Source organism: Antedon bifida, chromosome 8 (assembly GCF_963402885.1).
Source record: "Antedon bifida chromosome 8, ecAntBifi1.1, whole genome shotgun sequence".
NCBI classification, from domain to species: Eukaryota; Metazoa; Echinodermata; class Crinoidea; order Comatulida; family Antedonidae; genus Antedon; species Antedon bifida.
The window spans coordinates 23,297,239-23,317,108 of NC_136233.1; the positions used below are offsets into that span (position 1 = coordinate 23,297,239).

General features: G+C 31.3%; 1 protein-coding gene across 4 annotated transcripts; it reads left to right on the top strand.

Moving 5' to 3' along the window:
* The first annotated feature begins 127 nt into the window (after nucleotides 1–127).
* On the top strand, nucleotides 128–18,808 carry LOC144850274 (junctional adhesion molecule A-like). Of its 4 annotated transcripts, XM_078707516.1 has the most exons (10): nucleotides 128–264; nucleotides 6,031–6,105; nucleotides 6,412–6,744; nucleotides 6,957–7,250; nucleotides 8,034–8,069; nucleotides 11,433–11,480; nucleotides 11,717–11,788; nucleotides 12,461–12,482; nucleotides 14,778–14,952; nucleotides 16,426–18,808. In XM_078707516.1, the coding sequence occupies exons 2-10, from the start codon at nucleotides 6,066–6,068 to the stop codon at nucleotides 16,540–16,542; spliced, it is 1,137 nt and encodes a 378-aa protein (XP_078563642.1). In that variant the 5' UTR covers nucleotides 128–264; nucleotides 6,031–6,065; the 3' UTR covers nucleotides 16,543–18,808. The 4 variants fall into 4 exon arrangements, with proteins under 4 accessions (XP_078563642.1, XP_078563644.1, XP_078563643.1 ...); XM_078707518.1 differs by lacking the exon at nucleotides 14,778–14,952; XM_078707517.1 differs by lacking the exon at nucleotides 8,034–8,069.
* The last annotated feature ends 1,062 nt before the right edge of the window (nucleotides 18,809–19,870 follow it).

The window sequence follows — 19,870 nt, forward strand, 5'->3', positions numbered from 1 at the left end:
ACACCGCCCTCTCCTGTGCATGATTATTGTGAACATTTTGTCTCAAAGGGCGTACCATAAAAGGGCTGGGCATTTTTTTTCAACGATCTTTATAATTATAATATCGCCCACACTATAGATAATAGACTACTACTATCGCGATCAAGGCCTAGTTAGGCCTACTACACTAATTGTTGTTAAACGTAATAACCATTCACCTTCTGTAGTGCTAACCGTAGTTAGGCCCTATGCTAGGACCACATAAAGAATTAAATTACATGTTAGGTAAAGTATTTTCATTCATTTGTTTACAATTAAAGATGCCCTAACTAACAATATTAACACTACAAACAAGCAAGGCCTAGCCTAGCCTAGGCTAGCTAGGCTAGCCTAGAGTAGAGGCTAGGCCCTAGTACTAGGGTCTACTAGGCCTACGGGGCCATCATAAAGACGATCGGACCCATTTTTTAATGTGTCCGAGCGTCTTATACGTTTGGCCCGATCGTCTACCGTTGGGCCTGAACGTCCACACAAAGCAAAGTTGGGCCTGATATGATAGACCTGCCTAGGGCTAGGCCTAGCCTGGCCCTAGTCCCTAGTCTTAACATTGGGCCCGATAGCCAAGTGTATCGTTTGTAAATCCGTTCCATTATAGGCCTAGTTTATCAATATAATTGTGTTCTCGACATACATACTGAGTGGATAAAGTAAAATATTGTGATTTTAGATTAAATTATTAAATTATTGATCGTACATGGGACCCACTGTCACTGACCAGGGAGGTACTGTAGCAATTAGCCTAGGACTCTAGCCTAGACTTATCAATTTTTATCCATCTAACCTAATTTAATTATCTTCCCTGAATACATATATTCGATCAAGTAATTATTATTTCTATTTAGATTCAATAAACATGCCCGTTATGTACATTTTATTGGTATAGGGCCTATATAAGATAATCTTATATAGGCCCTATACCAATAAAATCAGATTGTTTACTCATAGGCTAAATTTCGTGTTACAGGTTTTTGCTGACCACGGGATTCCTATTTATAGTGTCAAATAGACAATGTTTCCATTTATTAAATAATTCAGTGAAATCATGATAGGCCTATACAGTTTGTTTAAAGAGATCTCTCTTCTTCTTCTTCTTCAATTTAAGGAGCAAACTTCATAGTTGAAGGCTACTGCTCCACTAAAGGTCCCATTGTGACATCGGCAGCCAACTACGGCGCCAATTCGTCTGTCCACGACAGTGTGTGTGTATGTGATTAAACATTTTCCTCAACAGATACCTGTTTTTGACCAGGGATTTCCATTTTATATTTTAAAAAAACACATACAGTATTACAGTAATAATAATAGTGTGTGAAATAGATGCAATAATAATGATGTATGATTTTTCCATTAATTTTTTTATTAAATGATTCAGTGAAATGATCATATACAGTTTGTTTAAGGCGATTAAACATTTTTAGCGGATGTTTCCTCTAACAACAGCTACATGTTTTTGCTGAACGGGGATTCCCTTAAAATAAAATACGCATTATAGTGTGTCAAATGAATGACGTACAATCGTTTTTTCCATGGCAACAGATTTATTTCCAATGGGGCCCATTGCAAGAGAAATCGTAGTTTGTGGAAGTGAACAAGGATCATAAGAAAAACATATGAAAATGTGAAAGACATAATCAAAAATCACATATAAAATGTTAAAAAGGTAATATAAAAAAGGTACAACAAAAAAAATAAAAAGTGAAGAGCAACAATATCATAAAACCGGAATATATAAAATCATATAGGAATATCAATGAAGAGATACTTTCTTAGTTTAATTTTAAAAATAGATTGATTTTTGATGGATTTCAGATCATTGGGAAGAGCATTCCAGTCCTTGATTCCTATATTGTAGAAAGCTTTAGATTCGATACCCCTATCTTTGTGAACAATAAAGTTGTATAGTGTTCCGGGTGAGGTGACCATGAAAATTACAGACTCTAGAAAATTGTGAATACATGTACTGTAAGAGGCGTGTTGGTTATGAAAATATTTAACTCTAGTCTCAACATTAAGGTAACCGAGGCTAGAAAGCTCTTCTCGTCCAATATGAAACATATTATTAGCACCCAGAATAAAGCGTGCCATCTTATTCTGATTAGAGAGGTTTCGCAATTTTACGAATACGATAACGAAAACGGATACGTCACGCACACGTATTCGTTTTTCGTAAGCCAGTAAAAATCTGTTTCGCATGGCAACGAAATATTGAGGGCGCCGTCCAAAACGTGACTGCGGTAAATTTGAGCGAAGCGCAGGTACGTGTTGCTTGGCTGCCTAGGCCTAGCGTAACATCAAAGCGAGTGAGGACTTTAAAAACTGCTATTTATCAAATTTACCTGGCATTTTAGTAAATTACTTCAGTAAATTACTTTCAATAAATCTCTAATTATATTATAATCATGCATCGTGCATCTAGTGAATGTTTGAAGCCCACTAGGTCTAAGTCATATAATATTGTGCCGGGCTGGAATGATTATGTTTCTGATCTGCATTCTGTTGCTCGTGAAGCCTTCTTATTATGGAGAACTAACGGCAAACCCAGGAATGGGCCCTTGTTTCATTCTATGAAAATATCTCGTTCTCGTTTTAAGTTGGCATTACGCACGTGTAAACAGAATGATCAACAACTGAGAGCTGATAAATTAGCTCAGTCTTACAGTAATAGGGACTACCAAGGTTTTTGGGAAGGTGTTAAGCATATGAATGATACTAGAGCTAATACCTCTGAAGTTATTGATAATGTTAGTGGTGAATACAACATATGTAATCATTGGGCCAAACATTATGAGATTTTGTTTAACTGTGTGGATAACACGACTCATAAAGCATTTGTAGAGGAGACTCTAGAATACTGTCCGCCTGAGATTGGTATTAATGTCACTCCTGATCTTGTATCTAATTGCATTGATAAACTTTCTGTAGGAAAATCACCCGGACTTGATGGTTTGGGTGGTGAACATCTTAAATATGGTAGTAAACGACTTAATATCCTATTGAGTTTATGCTTTAATGCTATGCTGTGTCATGGTCATGTAACTAAAGATCTTGTTAAAGTTATTCTAGTGCCGATTGTTAAGAGTAAATCAGGTGATATTACTAATAAGAATAATTATAGACCTATTGCTTTAGCGTCTGTATTATCTAAGGTGTTTGAATCTATTTTGATCAGTCATTGTGGTAACTCATTGGAATCCAATGACTACCAATTTGCATTTAAAGCGAAACACTCGACTGATACGTGTATCTTTGTTTTAAAACATGTAATTGACTACTAAAATAGAAATGGTAGTCCAGTTTTTGCCTGCTTTCTGGATGCCAGTAAGGCTTTTGATCGAGTCAATCACTGGACTCTTTATAATAAGCTCATTAACAATGGTATTAATCTTTGTATTGTTAAATTGCTCAAATGTTGGTATGAGAAACAGAGTTTTGTGATACGTTGGGGAAACTCTGTTTCAAATCCATTTACAGTATCCAATGGAGTTAGACAGGGTGGGGTTATGTCCCCTCTCCTTTATAACATATATATTAGTACTCTAAATTGTAGACTAAGTGGTTTGTGTCAGGGTTGCCAATGTAGAAACATTATCTTGAATCATCTTAGTTATGCGGATGATCTTGTTCTACTTGCTCCTTCTGTTGCTGGTCTCCAGCTATTGATACATGTTTGTGAAGAGTTTTCGCAAGAGAATGATGTTTTATTTAATGATAAGAAATCTTTTTGTATGCGTTTCTGTCCTCGTACTTGCAAACTTGAAGGTAATTCTATTACTAAACTTTTTGGTAAAAAACTTGCTTATGTTGAGAAAGGTACCTATCTTGGTCATATTCTTATGTGTGATTGCAGTGATGAGGCCGACATTCAAAGTCAGTACAGGTCTTTGTGTATTAGAAGCAACTCACTCAATCGTAAATTTATGAAATGCTCTACCAATGTTAAATGTTGTCTCTTTAGATCTTACTGTATTAATATGTATTGTGCAGCCCTTTGGTGTAACTATCGTATGAAGAATATTATATCTCTTAATGTATGCTACAATAATGCTCTGCGCCGTATACTTAATGTCTCTAGAAGTAGTAGTGCCAGTGCAATGTTTATTGAACATGGTGTTCCTTCCTTTAACGAGTACATGCGAAAATCTACCTATAGTTTCATGCAACGTATGTTGAATAGTAGTGGTAACATCCTTGTTGCTTGTGTTTGCAAACATATGCTCCATAACTCCAAAATGTATTGTAGATGGAGAAGCATTCTATATACTTAAGTTTAGTTTTATGGTTTATAAGTTTATTTATATGGATGATATTTCCGAAATAAAATGAAATTGAATTGAATTGAATTGAATACGCTTTACGAATATGAAATGGGGATCAGCTCAAAAGTTTCACAAATGTGTGACGTATCCGTTTTCGTTATCGTTTTCGTAAGGTTGCGAAACCTCCCTAATAACTTGCAATTTACGTTTAAGAAATTTATTTAGATTGAAATACCAAGAACAGGCAGTCAAATAAGCACTGAAATAACTCTAAATACAATTCTTCTGAAGAACTGTAAATACAATTATTTTTTTCATGGACTCGATCGTCTTCCCTTTATTTTTATAATGGTCCTGATCGTCTAATTATATATATTATATATGTTTTTATTAGTCTTCTTTAACCCAGATCAGTGATATCACTGAGACTTTCCACTTGGGCCCTCTTTTAATCACTACTGTATAATACATAAACGACTACAAACAAAACGATCACACACATACAAACTGAGAAGGCCTACGAATGCAAAGCTTATTAATTATTACTTTCTATATAAGTAGGCCCGAACGTCCACACAATTGAGCCTGAACGTCCACAAAATTGAGCCCGAACGTCCACACAGTTGAGCCCAAACGTCCACAAAGTTGAGCCTGAATGTCCACACGGATTGGTACCCTGTCGTCTGGCCCTGATCGTACTTAAGTTGGCCCTGATCGTCTGTCAATCAGGCCTAACTACGTAGGCCTAGAGGCAGCCTGTGAAGCTTATTAATTATTACTAAAAAGTAGGCCAAGCTAGCCTAGTATAGTATTCTATCTAGAGTAAGGCTAGGCCTAGCCTAAGTATTAATTAGTATATATAGCCCCTGGCTAGGCCTAGTACTTAAATGTATGCTATAAATAATACTATTAAATAGGCCTAGGCCATAGCATAAAATTTCCTCCATGGATATTATACATTATATTTATTTATAAGCCTAAAAACTAACTAGGGGCCTAGCCCTACACTAGGCTAGGCTATGAAGTTTCATACCAAATCTTTTTGGCTGTTAATTTGTTCACACAGTGACAGTATTTTTTTGAAGCAGAAAAAAGAGCTTTATTACTAGGTTTTAATCATATTTATGCACTGTAAGTGGGTGGCAACCAATCTTGCGCATTCTGGCGCGTTGGTTACGGTTTTTGGCTCAACCTTTGAAGCCACATACCTTGTCCTTTTTTACAAATTGCATTATTTTATTAAACTACACTTTTTTAGCTGTTTATCATGCCTAGAATTACCAATACTACTACTAGGCCACAACAGCTTGGGGAGTATGAATCAAGGTCGTTTTGGCCTGAGAAGATGTTTGGAGGGCATGTCCCAATTGGTTAATCTCAAGCCAAGTTTAAGCAGATTAAGTTTATTTCCTCATTTTAATTTACAGTACTGCACTGTTTTCTTTTCAATAACTACTATACTACAGTAGCTCACTGTACTGTAGGTGTACAATATTAATAACAATATAGATTGATTGTAAGGTATTTCTTATTTGTTTCAGGCACAGAATGCAAACACAGAAAACAATCATGCACAAATAATTCAGCGATTGCAACTTGTCTTAAAATGGCCGGGAGTTATGCCCTGCCTTCCCAAGCCTCAAAGATTTTTTTCCTACCACATGTCAGGTTGAAATGAATTTTTATAGGTTGCTTTAAAGCTAATTATTTAATTTTCCATTTATGTTTTGTTTAGGAATTTCGAGTGAACACTAAAACAGAAACACAAGTATGAATTCTTTAAAGTGGTATATCTTGCTTTTCAGTTTCGGTAAGTAATTCAATGTTCAATGCTATTCTAAACCTGTACTGATTTTAAAATGCACTGTGGTTAGTTAGTATTTCTGGCAATTATATCCATAGAATTATCCAATCAAAAAAGTTGAATATTACTGAACTACGGTAGCATACTCATTGTCTAGGAAATGAAATGTCATTGTACGCCCCATTTTTCATAAAACCAAATCTGGTTGGAACTTTTGAATTCTGGATAGGGTCGACCGGCGTTAACTAGTGTGTTGAAATCCTGGGAATGGCCTTTCCCTTAGAATTAAACAATATTTTATATATTTTTTAGTTTTAGGTACACATGCACAAGCTACAACTGTGACAGTGGGTGGTGATACAGTTAAAGTTGGTGAGGTTGCGACGATGACGTGTAGTTATACACTTGTAACGGGAGATGCCTTGACTCAACTTGCTTGGTTCAGAGCAGAGGATGATGGTAGTACAGTAGGAGCAAACCCTCTGGTATCTTTAGTTGAAACAACCAATGGTCGTTATAGCTTATCTAATGACAAGGATCTTATGATAAGTGCTGTTAAAGTAAATGATGCAGGCAACTATCTGTGTAGAATTGTAACACAAAATGTTCAAATTGCTGACAACTATGATCAACTTATAGTCCAATGTGAGTATACTGTAGGCTAATTCATTGTCATAAATGAAGCTATAATCGGTATAGTACTGTTTTTAGCAGCTTTTATTCGTTTGTTAATATCACAGTTATAAACATAACTTGTTAGACAATTCATTTTAGTGTCTCTTACAAATACTTCTAAACATTAATGTAACATGATAAAAATCCTGTTGTATAGTAAGATTATTTTTTTGTTATTCTAGATGTTTTAGAACCTTTTTTGAAGCCAGAAGAAGGATTATCCATCATGATAAATGGCACAGCAACATTTACATGTACTTCACTTGATGGTATTCCAACACCGATTACCATCACATGGATCAAAGATAATGTCATACTTGATGTGTCTGACATGCAAAAGTATCCATCTTCTGATGCAACATTAACGATTAATAAAGTTGTTGAAACAGACGAGGGAGTTTATCAGTGTAGGGCAGGGAATGCTGCTTACAGTGGAAATGAAGGAAAACTTAGTAATAACGTCACACTAAAATTGGGTTAGTACAATAAAGAATTTGTAAGCATGTATTTAATTATTAACATTAATTAATGTTCTCCCCAGGATGGTGAAAATTCATAGATAAGGTTCTAAGCGTCATTAGTTCCCTATTGCCATGGTATCTTGACGCTTAAAAAAAGGCCTGGGAGAACATTGCTATTATTATTTGGTGTTTTTAAATCTTTATTCATTTGTATAGGAGCTTTAAAAACGAAATACTAGTATTTTGAAACCATCGAAATCATATTGTAATTTGACACTGTACAGCATGGCTTTTTAGTTTGTGGGCAAAAATGAATAATATGTTTTGAAATGAGAATTCCTTATTTTCTAATATCATTTTTCAATTTCCCTGACCATTCCTAATTCTACATAATTAATATAATAATTAAGATTAAATGCTACCATGCCACATTTATCAACAAATTTTTTTGGAAGAATATATAATATCAATTCAAAACAGTAAAAAATGAAATGGCCAGAAAAATATTAACTGACATTAATAATATGTATAAAGTAGAATCTTCATTGTATCAAAGGCAACATGTTAGTGCTAATTTTAAAAAAAGGCTTTCATAATATTTCATTGAAATTCACTTTCCAGATTAAAAAGTACTTAAAATACTTTTGATCTTGATTTTCTGCAATGAAAATTGCTGAATAATATTAAATCAGTGTTTGACGCCTTTGAGGTGTTGATTTGATTCTTGGTCGACATGTTGTCCATAATAAAGTTATGGGGACAGATTTCAGTTTAAGAAATATTGAATTTGGTTTTCAGTCCTTGACACTACTACTGAACCAACAAAAACAACAAGTAAGTAGTAATGTAATGGCTTTCATGTTAATAAATGGCACATCAAATTAGTACAGTAATAGCACACATAAATCAATTCAGGGCAGATTCAGGGGATTCCCTTAAAAAAAAGGGCAAAATGGGGTTAGGGTTAGAAAATGACAAAAACATTTAACAAGTTTTTGAATATTTTTGTTGCATGTTTTAAAAACTGTTGATAACACAGTTGTGCTTACGGTGGCTCCTACCCCCTGGACCTGCTCCTGCATTTTAGTACCATAATGCTTTATTTACTTTATATACATGCTTCATGACACTCTGCGTATTGTTGTAGTTTACATTGTTTATGGGAACCTTGTCTAGTTATAATAGACTTCAGAATTATTGAATACAGTACTAATTAATGTATAATAATGCACTAACATCCAATTTTAAACTAAAGTTCTCCTATATTTAACCATCAATAAAACATTTTGATTTCAAAATAGTCCTGTTCTTCAAATTAATGTTTTTGTCAATTTTACATTAGTTGTATTCCAGGTATTTAGTTTCTGTGTAAAAATTGCAAGGTGAATATTAGAATGTTGGTTATTATTACATTTTGCATCACTCTCCTAATTTAACCTACACAAGATGATGTAGAATCGTTGTCAACTTTATGTAAAAATGTAGTTATAATACTCAGAACCCTGGAAAAGAAAATGTAATATTGTGAATTATAGTACTGTAGCTGAAAACTTCTTCAATAGTCTAGCTTCTAGTTTACACTGAGACGATAACAATAAATAGATAAACATACATTTTTCTTACATAAAACAAAATAAATTGGAAAAGTTTTCGTTTTAAAACTATAGGAAAATTATTTATACTGTCATTGATAACAATTTTTTAAAAATCCGATAAAATGATGTCATGATCAATAAAAACAATAACAATAACATTGTTGTATTGCCACGATATTATTGCTCTTAATGATCATGACGTCATTTGATTGGACATGTGAAAATGTAATTTTCAGCAAAGGCAACATATATGGTTCTCCTATAGTTCTAGGATGAAAATTGTTTAGATTTCCTTTGTTTTTGTATGGAAAATGCAAATTTATCTATTTATCGTCGTCCTAGTGTAAATGGGCCTTTAGCCTTCAAATAATTAATATGCTTAAAAAATATTCCAAACCTTCATTAAGCAACAGTTAGTACAGTAGTTAGTTTGGGTAGTACAGTATAATTTCTACCATAGCAATAAAGTAATGAAGTTTTGACAAATAGTGTACAAGTTTATATTACTTGTCTTTACAATGTCACAACTTTAGACTTCTAATATTGCATCTTATATTTTTTGTACATGATGTTTCAAACCTAGCATACACTTTATTAAAGCAAACCATAATTCCAGATATTTAATTTACTATATCAAATATAATATATAATGAAATAATATTCAGAGTGGATTTTTTAACTGAATAGTGCATTATCAGGTGGAAATGGATTAATATTTAATATTTATAATCACAGAGGATATAACATTAACTGAGAGTGTAACTGCAATGACACTGTCTACTATTTTAGGTATGTTTATTCTTTAATTGATAGAGCCAATCCACAACATTTTTAAGAGGTCTTTTTGACATACTTGACTTACTGTAGTATAGAATCAAGGCATTTATCATTAATAACTTGGACCAACCAATTTGTTGGTGTACATGTACATCCATGTAATTTCATTTTTAATGTTCTTCAACTTTTAAAAACTTGTTAAAAGAGCTATTTTGCAAAGCAACTGTTTTATTCATGTTAATTTGATAAACATGTTCAATGTACATGAAAGGAAATTCTAAAATTATAGTGATCACATTTTTGTCCCAAGATGTTCTCGAATCAATTTGCCATTCATTTTCAAATTTTTCTTCAACTAGTAGGCATAATGTTTTGATATTCTCGCTACTTGGTGACAAAATATAGTATGGCTATTTTTATAACAGAAATTCATTAACAGTGGTTTGAATGTCTAAGATTTCATTTCATTCATAACATTTTTTACTTGCTTTTTTTAATACTGGTTGTAGTAAATTTCAATATGATTTCTATGGTGTAACAATTAGGGCTCCTTTTCTTTTTTTTCTCTTTTGTGGGGGCAACTCACTTTTATTGCAATGATAAAGGTTATATAATCTATCTATCTATCAATGAATATTTTTTTAAGTGATATTACACAGTCTGGGGTTAACAGATTTGAAATATTTTGATATTGTGTTAAAATCTAAATAGGAGCTCCTTTTCACTGTTTATACAGCTTTAGAACCAAACAAAGTGTCCACTTAGTGTTGGCTTTAAAAAATAAACACGTTTTTCCCTCCGGTTCTACTAACTGTAAATATACAGTCAACTATCTTCTTATAACACCAAACTCTCCGAAAATTGTAGATAGTACATACCAAAATAGGATACAGTTAGATACAAATTGTTAGAATTATATAAAATGGAGTATTCTTTTTATTTTATATCAATATCATTAATTACAATGAATAATTATTAGTAAGACATCATTACTGCATTTCCTGTGTAATTTTCAGAAAGGGGAATTCCATATTTTAATCGTGGCAATCTGGGGATCATCTTGAAAAGTTCATATTGAATGAATAATTGAAAAGCTGGGCAGTAATTGTCTTTCAATCAGCTCATACCCAAGAATTTGTGAAATAATATTGTTAATCTAATATAACCATATTTCATTAGTTATATTACTAAACATTTTAGAAATATTTATTTGCCATGCAAACCAAGAGGAATTAAATTATGGTTGGAAATATCTTGATGTTCCTTCCGGTTGTTAATGTTATGCTACAAAATTCGTCTTCTGCCGAAATGTCTATTCACCATGCAATTCTTTAAACAATAGACCATTGATAACCCAACAAAGCTATTACAGTATCACCAATTTTATTATCCCTTTGATGTTTATATACCATACGTTCATGCATAATTTTAATACAATTCTGCTATTAACATCAACTTTATAGATTTATTTTTATGTAAAAATAACTAAATCACGTAATGTTAATGTTATACAATTGATTACATCGCTTTATATTTTATTTTAATTTGTGCATGTAATGTTTAGTAACAGTGAAAGTTTACAGTGCCTTGCTGAACAATTTTTAAGCAATTATAGCAAACAAGCTTTAACTACCTGGGCCTTTTGCTGCTGTAAAAAATATACCGTGTATGCATATACATATTTTTGCCAGCAAAAAATGGTGCTCATAAAAATTTATTTTCTCCATTCATCTTGAGAAAATGTATATGTGCTGTTGAATATGGTTTATAATGTTTATTTGTGGAAAACTATCACCACTATCTTGTCACTTACTTTATATTACAGATGATGGTTCTAAAAGTTCTTCTAACAGGCTCGGAAGTGGTGCAATCGGTGAGTTGGGCAAAAAATTGAGAAGCAATAAATGTGATTGGTGAATATGGTCACAGGACCAACAATTGTGAACATAAAGTTTGACTAGCTCTGTCAATGTTGTAGGATTTTGTAGTGGTATAAGTGGGAAAACATATTGGACATTTCATTGATCTTGGTTTGGGCCACAACAATACATATGTTTACTTTTTAAGTCAGCATTATAATTGTGTGATTAATCTTTTTTTTTTCTGCAGCTGCGATTGCAATTTGTGTCTCATTGGTGGCGTTGGGTCTTGCATGTTATATTACCTGGTATAGCTATTCCAGTAAGTATGGTGGATATTTAAACATATATTGTCCCCCTGAAAAAATGATTAAAAACATTTTTTATTAATATGCCATTTTAATGAGTATACATCCAACAGCCATTGGCCAATTACAGGATTTCTTGAAAGATGTATTGTCCTGTCCAAAAACATAAAAAATTAACATTAATAAAAATAGGCCATTTCACAGTTTTAATAAAGTTAATCACTTTCATAGATAAAAAAAACTTTAAGAAAAGAATGCTTTTACTTATAAAAAGACAAAATAAGCGGTTAAATTCAATCCAAAAAACCATAGATTTTTTGTGTTAAATTACAGTTTATTTTAATTAATTTTGATTGATTTTTCGATCCAATTTTAGGTCAAAGTAAATAACTATTATGTGACATAAAATGGCATATTCAACAAAAACATTTAAAAATAATACTTTTTCAGGGGGACAATATATCTTTTTTTTAAATTTATTACAGTACAATAAAAGTTACAAACATAATAAAAGTATTTACAATATTAATATTATTTAATACAAATTAACAAAAATAATTAATAATTTAATGAATGCTTTAAAGGGTTTTAAAGCTTTTATAATAAACAATCAATTATGGTTTGTTCATTGTTAAAACAAGGAAGTAATTATCATCTAATATATTATGTCACTGTTTTCTCTACAGACGGGAAACTTTGTTTTGAGAAGTAAGTATTATACAATCTATTTCTATTTTTTTATTAAATTATTTATGTGATAGATGTTTAAACATATTTATTTTAAAAATATTTTTAAATCATTTTTTTATTAGTTTTTAAAGATTTATAAACAGCGAAAGGTGTGTAAGAACCATTTTTATTGTCAAAATATTTTTATTTGAAATCCTACAGCATTGAAATCTGAAATCAGTGACTTTTTAAAGATATAATTTTATAAATGATTACAATTTTAAAAAATATTGTGCAAATGCTAAACTTAAATCTATATGGTTTCTTTTTATACAGTGGGTTATGAAGCTTTGTTTTAAAATTATTTTATTTGAAACTTGTTCTTTAATGTTATTAATGAAATAATATTAGTATAAATATTCTATGAAAAAATTTATGTGCACATTTTAATCTAGATTAGTACCTTATTGCTTCATTTAAATCAGGCCTGTAACCAGGTTTGTTTGGTTTCAAACAAGCTCCTTAGGGTATAAAGGGATGTACTGTTTTTTTCAGAAAATGGGGGCCTAAGGGACTGTAGGATGCTTGCTGTATTAAGGTCTTTGTCAGAAAACCCAACAATAATGGACAATTTTCGATTTTCAATGTTTGACAACACCATGTTCAATTTTCGTTTTCTCTTTTATGAGTCTATTCAACTTTTTCTTTTGTATTGTAAAGATTAGAATTTTAAGCAATTTCTCAGTAAACCTCCTGGTTACAGGCCTGTGAAATTTACTTAAATTTGTTTATATATACAGTACTGTACTTATTAATATAATTTATTAATTCTGCAATTATATATAAAAACAATTGCTTGTGGATTTGCTTGTATGCACTCATGCTCTCATTCTTACTGACAATGCTAGAACTTTGATAGTGGTATTTAGTTGGTTATGATATAGTAAGTGCTGATGGTGGTATTGAAGTGTTGATAGTAAAATAGTTGTATGTGGTGGTGGTGGTGTTGGTGGTGGTAGGGTAGAATGTTGGGATGCTGTAGTAGGTGTTGGTGTACAGTAGTGTTAGTGTTGTTGATGGTAAATGGTGGGTACAGTAATGGTACTGTAGTAATAGAGAGAATGTACTGTGATAGCAGACACTGATGTTATCGTCGACATCATCATTATCATTATCATCATCACCATCATCATATCATCATCATCATCATCATCATCACCGTCATCATTTCATCATCATCACCGTCATCATTATCATCATCATTTCATCATCATCACCATCATCATTTCATCATCATCACCGTCATCATTTCATCATCATCATCACCGTCATCATTTCATCATCATCATCGTCATCATTTCATCATCATCATCATCATCATCATCACCGTCATCATCATCATGATTATCATCATCACATCATCATCATCATTTCATCATCATCATCACCGTCATCATTTCATCAACATCATCATCATCATCATCGTCATCATTTCATCATCATTATCATCATCATCATCATCATCGTCATCATTTCATCATCATCATCATCATCATCGTCATCATTTCATCATCATTATCATCATCATCATCATCGTCGTCATCATTTCATCATCATCATCATCATTTCATCATCATCATTATCATCGTCATCATTATCATCATCATCGTCATCGTCATCAATTTTCTCCCTCTCTTGACTGTCACTTATTCCATGCTGCTGATGATGACTTGCCATACCATTTTATATTTATCATAATTAGTTCATCAGCCTTTGCATCATTATCACTGACATCACCACCATCATTGTTAATCCCATCATGCTTAAATTAGCATATAGTAGAAAAGTAAACATTAGCAAGCATAAAGCAATATCATCTTTATTATGTGCAGTAATTAATAACAATACATCTTCTTTCTTAGGCACATGACCTAGGCTATTTATTTCCTCATACATAGAGGCCATACATTACATGCATGTACTGTACACATTAACATTCACTTATATATAGTTATAATTGCTGGCTGTTGGTACCTAATTTGTTCACTAAGCCAAGACAACCTTATTCACTCAAACTAACTAAAAAAGAAATAAGCCTTGGTAAAGAAAATTCCAATGCTATGAAATCTTCTCAATAATTAAAATATATATTTTCACTAAAGCATAGATGTTGCAAATAGTTTTAAAATAGCACTATATATCTTTATAATAACACTAAATTTTAATTTGTTTTAATTTTGTATAATAATTTTGCAAAAAAAAAGTTTTATAGCATATCTTTTAAAAAATAACATCGCCAAATAAAAATGAACATTTCAAATGCCTAATTTAAAGGACTTCCACTGAAATCAATGAAGGCCCCTCTGAAGTAATAGGTTTAACTAATGATGATGGTGCCACATATGCCCAAGTACAAAAGCCAGCTAAACCAAAGGAACCGAAAAAAACCGATAATGCGCCAGCAAAACCAAAACGTGCAGAAACAAATAACACAAAGAAACCTGATGCCGTAAGTAAAGACGCCAAATGTTTAAACTTATGTTTTGCTAAATGCAACATAGAAAACACTAAATTTGTGGTTTTTGTTATAAAAGAATATAAGCTTTTAATTTAATATTTATTACTTAGATATCATGGTATAGTAAGAGGAAAAGAATCTAAAAATGTCTCCCCAACCAAAATTCGAACTCGGATCTTCTGCATGATATTCAGACACCCTACCATTAGACCATTTACTGTCCTCTACTTGATTAAAAAAATATTAGTATTATTGGATTTATAATTATGTATTTTATCACTCAGTCAAGATAATAGCCAACAATGAATTCAAATCATATTAGCATTTTATTCATATTGGAAGTAAACAAACACAATATATTTATTGTACTTCCTTATTGCACAGAGCAATTAAATTGTTTTCTTTCTGTTTGTTTTTAATCTTATCTAAGATTAGCAACATGTCGTCATGTTTAGTTTAGAACCATTCAATCCAAGCTTTGATAAGTTAATATATCACAAACATTTAATTTGAATAACTTTGTGTTTGAAAACCAAATGTCTGATATTTTTTTAAGCATTTTATTTTCTTTGAAACTTTATGAAGGACATTAAAACATTATGTTTGGCTTTATTGACAAAAATTACATTTCTTTTGTTTAATAGAATGAAATGAATTGATTGATGAAAGAGAGTGTGTACTCACTTGATGGAAATAATAAGTGATTTGACGAAGGAAGTGAATGACAAAAAAGAATGAGAGTTTCTAAGAATATTAAAACGAAGCACAAACCCTGCTTCTCACAATCCTTTTAGGTTTATTTCATACTATTCTGTATACTTCATTCAATTGATGGTTTTTATCTCATCCCTCTTATAGTTCATTCATCATGCAATCGGTAACTGTTTGGTCCATTTATTACTTATTGAATCATACATGTATTTTTACAATTTTATTTTGCATGATCATGCATTCTGAGGAGTAGACCATGAAACCTCAAGTTGAAATTGACGTGCTTGGTTCCCTCTAGGAAGTAAAATACATACTGTACATAGACTTGCTTGGTTCCCTCCCTCTAGGAAGTCACATGTAGACATACGCCCGTATTCTTAAACCGAACTTTAGTCGTAGTTCGACTTGACATATTTTACTTGACGTCATTTTAAAAGTTTTAGCTCGAACTACGACTAAAGTCTGGTTTAAGAATACGGGCGATAGACTCGCTTGGTTCCCTCTAGGAAGTCACACATAGACATAGACTTGCTTGGATCCCTCTAGGAAGTAACACGTAGACATAGACACAACACAAGTCATTTCAACTGTCACAAATTACTTGCGTCTATACTGTTGCCCCACCATATTTATACCTAGTCAAACACTAAATATGCTGTCCCTAAAAGAAACAACTCTTTAAACCCTTTTAATTTGCACTTTCAACATTAATTAATACATTTTTAATAATATTTGAACTATTTTTTGATGTAGAACGTAGAACTGACTTACGTTGAAGTGGATCATAGTCATTCTGGTACAGGGAATAAAATTATTCGCACAGAACCAGAGACAGAATATTCAAGCGTTCAGCCCAGCAGTAAACGTTAATGCTCAACACTTGTAAGAAACATATACACAGATTATTTACAGATTTTTGTACAGACCTCTGAAATATTAGCTAGTCTTCTGATAAGTCTGTTAGCTTGATACAAGTTTGAATTTATTCTTTTTCCATTTTCGTAAACATTATTGATTTTAAAAACTTTTAAAAAGACAATAAAGTCTAATCAAAAATTGAAAGTGAGTCAACAGTTTAATGATCGCGTTATCTGAAAGCTTGTTACAGTATATTCTTCCTGGCCATTTTACTTTTATCATTTTGATATAGCTTATTCTATGTATCTCCATTGAGATCCAGCCACTAATACACACAGCGTTGTCATTTTTTCAGTAATTTGGATTTATAAAGAGTAAAAATTTCTCTGATTAAACAAAATTAAAAAATGTCTCCTTAAACAAGAATAGGCTTTTTCCTTTTTTCTATCTGCCTTAGATTGCCATGCTGCACCAGATTTCATCAATATCATGTATTATGAAATTTGACATGTCTAAATTTAAATTTCTTGTTGTATGCATTGCCAGTTTGGTGTTTTGATGCCAAGATGTTCATATACTTCATGACAGTAGTGTAGCATTATTTTAGAAAGTACCGTATTTAGCAATCAATGAAATATTTAAATTGTTAAATGTTAGAATTGTTTATGTATGTAAATATGATTCTTGTTATTTTTTTGAATAAACTGATTCCATAACCACCAATCCAAAAATAGAAAATTTAACAAACAATTGGAAGTAAAGTTGCTGATACGATTTAAATCATACCAGCTGCTCAATTGGGCTAGATGTTTTAATTAGAGAGGAATATAAAAAGGCATAATGAACATAATGCTAGTGGATTTTAAATAATGTGGTAATTCTTTAAATGTTTGAAATTGTTGCTCTCTCTGTTTCAGAAAATGTTTGTTTTGTAATTAAGAGCCAATTTGTGTGTTTTTCTCATTGATTGGTGTGGCAATTGATTGCCACATGACCTACTTTTTGCATTTGTAACCAGATTTCCGATTTTAAAAACTAAGTACGGTACACAAGTTTTTATCGGTTTGTTTTTCGTACTATAGCAATGTTGTTATTCAGCTTTAAAAAGTTTATATTATTTACATATTATCCTCTTTGTTTTTATATTTTAAAACTAAATCTGTCACTAATATTAAATATGGTAATTGAAAATTAATATACCGTTAAATAATGGTTATAGGTATTTGGTGGTATAATAGTTGTATATGTGTTGTTTTATTTAACCTGTCATCAATGACATTAAACATTTTTAGTATGCAAGTATATTTTATTTACTGACCAGTCAAATAAAAAAGTATGTAAAAGTTGTCATGTTAGACTAAAACAAAACAAGAAAAAAATATTTATTTTGATATATTCCTAACCTTTAATTAGTTAATTAGTAATTGTTAATTAATATATATAATCAATATAAATTGTAGGGAAAATTGTTAGGTTTCAGTTTAAATTATAAATAAACAAAACTAAAATGTATTATCTACAATTAGAAAGTTAATGGAAAAAACATTTACAGGTTGTACAATTTATTTTTGAAATCAAACATTTTAATAGCACATTTTTATAAATCAATACAGACATGTTCAACTATATGCTAGGCCCAGATCAACTTCACTGAGGCCCAGATCAACTTCACTGAGGCTGTGCAATATCATGCTTTACATTGTGAAATATAGCTAGCTTGCTATGTCTTGTACAGTAGTAATATTTTACTTTAATTTCCACAATGTGCCAAAAAACATGCAGCTCTTTATGTTGTGCCAAAGTAATAATAAAGTACAGGAGTTACTTTACATCGGTACATGATTTAGTAAATTTACTGCAGCAAGTAAAATACTGCAGTAAAGTGACGTTGATACCTTTGTGCTGTATACTCAATTGATGTGTACATAGATATAAATGTCTGTACAAATATTGCAATCTGGATGAAAAAACAAAGGTTATATTGCCAACATAGAAATACAGAATGAGGCTACAATAAGAAAAGAGATATTTTACTGCAGCAAACATAGTTTCTGCAGTACTGTAAATGCATTGTCAAACAATTCTATCTATTTAATTCTCTAATAAACATGGAAAATCGAAAAAAACTGATTAGAAAATTGGTTAGGGCCATACTAATTGGAAAAAATGAATATGATTATTATACTAGTTATGTTTACTGCTATTATGGACATTAGTCTATGCTGTTAGAGAAATCAAGCTATTTGAGTGTTTTTGTAATAAATAAAATTGTACTTGAGTTTGTTGAGATTTTTCCTTGTGAAATCACAATTGTATACAACTTGAAATGTTCATCAAGTGTTTTTTAGTCAGTGCACTCCATTCAGTGCACCTCCTTACTATCTGCTTTAATAACATTTCCTTCAAGATGAGTTTTTAATTCTATTTAGACTTATTTTTGAAATCCCATCCACAGTTACCAGTAACATTTGCATTAATTAATTTGATATGTAGGCCTATAAACATTTTTTTTACTAATTAGTAAAATAAAGTAGTAAGTAATTGATGGAATTTTCTCCATGGTGATGGGCAGAATAAAATTGATATCCAAACATAATTCTATATTAAATAATATTAATATGAAATAAATAACAGCTTATGTATATTTATGAATAATTTTGTTATGATATATTGAAGCCACTAATACCACTTGAGTTTCCTTTTTTACCTAAAAAGGTTATTATTTGGAAATGTTTGCATACAATTTTATTGTTGAGTCGATCCCTAACACGGAAGTATACCATTTTGTAGTAGTGTATGCAAGCAGATAATAAAATACATGAATAATATTGGAATATTGAACCCTATTGTAGAACTCTGTACACTATGACGACACGGAATACTGTTTATATTCTTTTATAGAAGTGTTGTCAACAGTAGTGTTGTGTACATAACAACCATGCCAGTATGGAAAACCCCATTGAATACCGGATGACGTAATGCGTATAAAAATAGAATTACAAAAGTTCCGGTAAAAGCAGCTATGGAATGCCTTTTATGCAAAAATCAACAGTTAGTCCTGAATTGTATTGTTAAAACTGCGAATGCGAATACAGTACTGCAGTATAATATTGAAATTTGAGAAATACTGCAGTGTATCGAAAAAAAAGTTTTAGATATTAAATAAATTAAAATTATTTTTTTAATTTACTTTTAACGATTAAGCCTAAATAAATAATTTTTATTTTAAACCCTTTTTTTTATTGAACATTGAATATTTTTGTATATGTTCTAAATTATCAGTTTCTCTCTTGAAGCTGGATAGGCCACACTCAATAAATACAAATAGATAGAATAATAG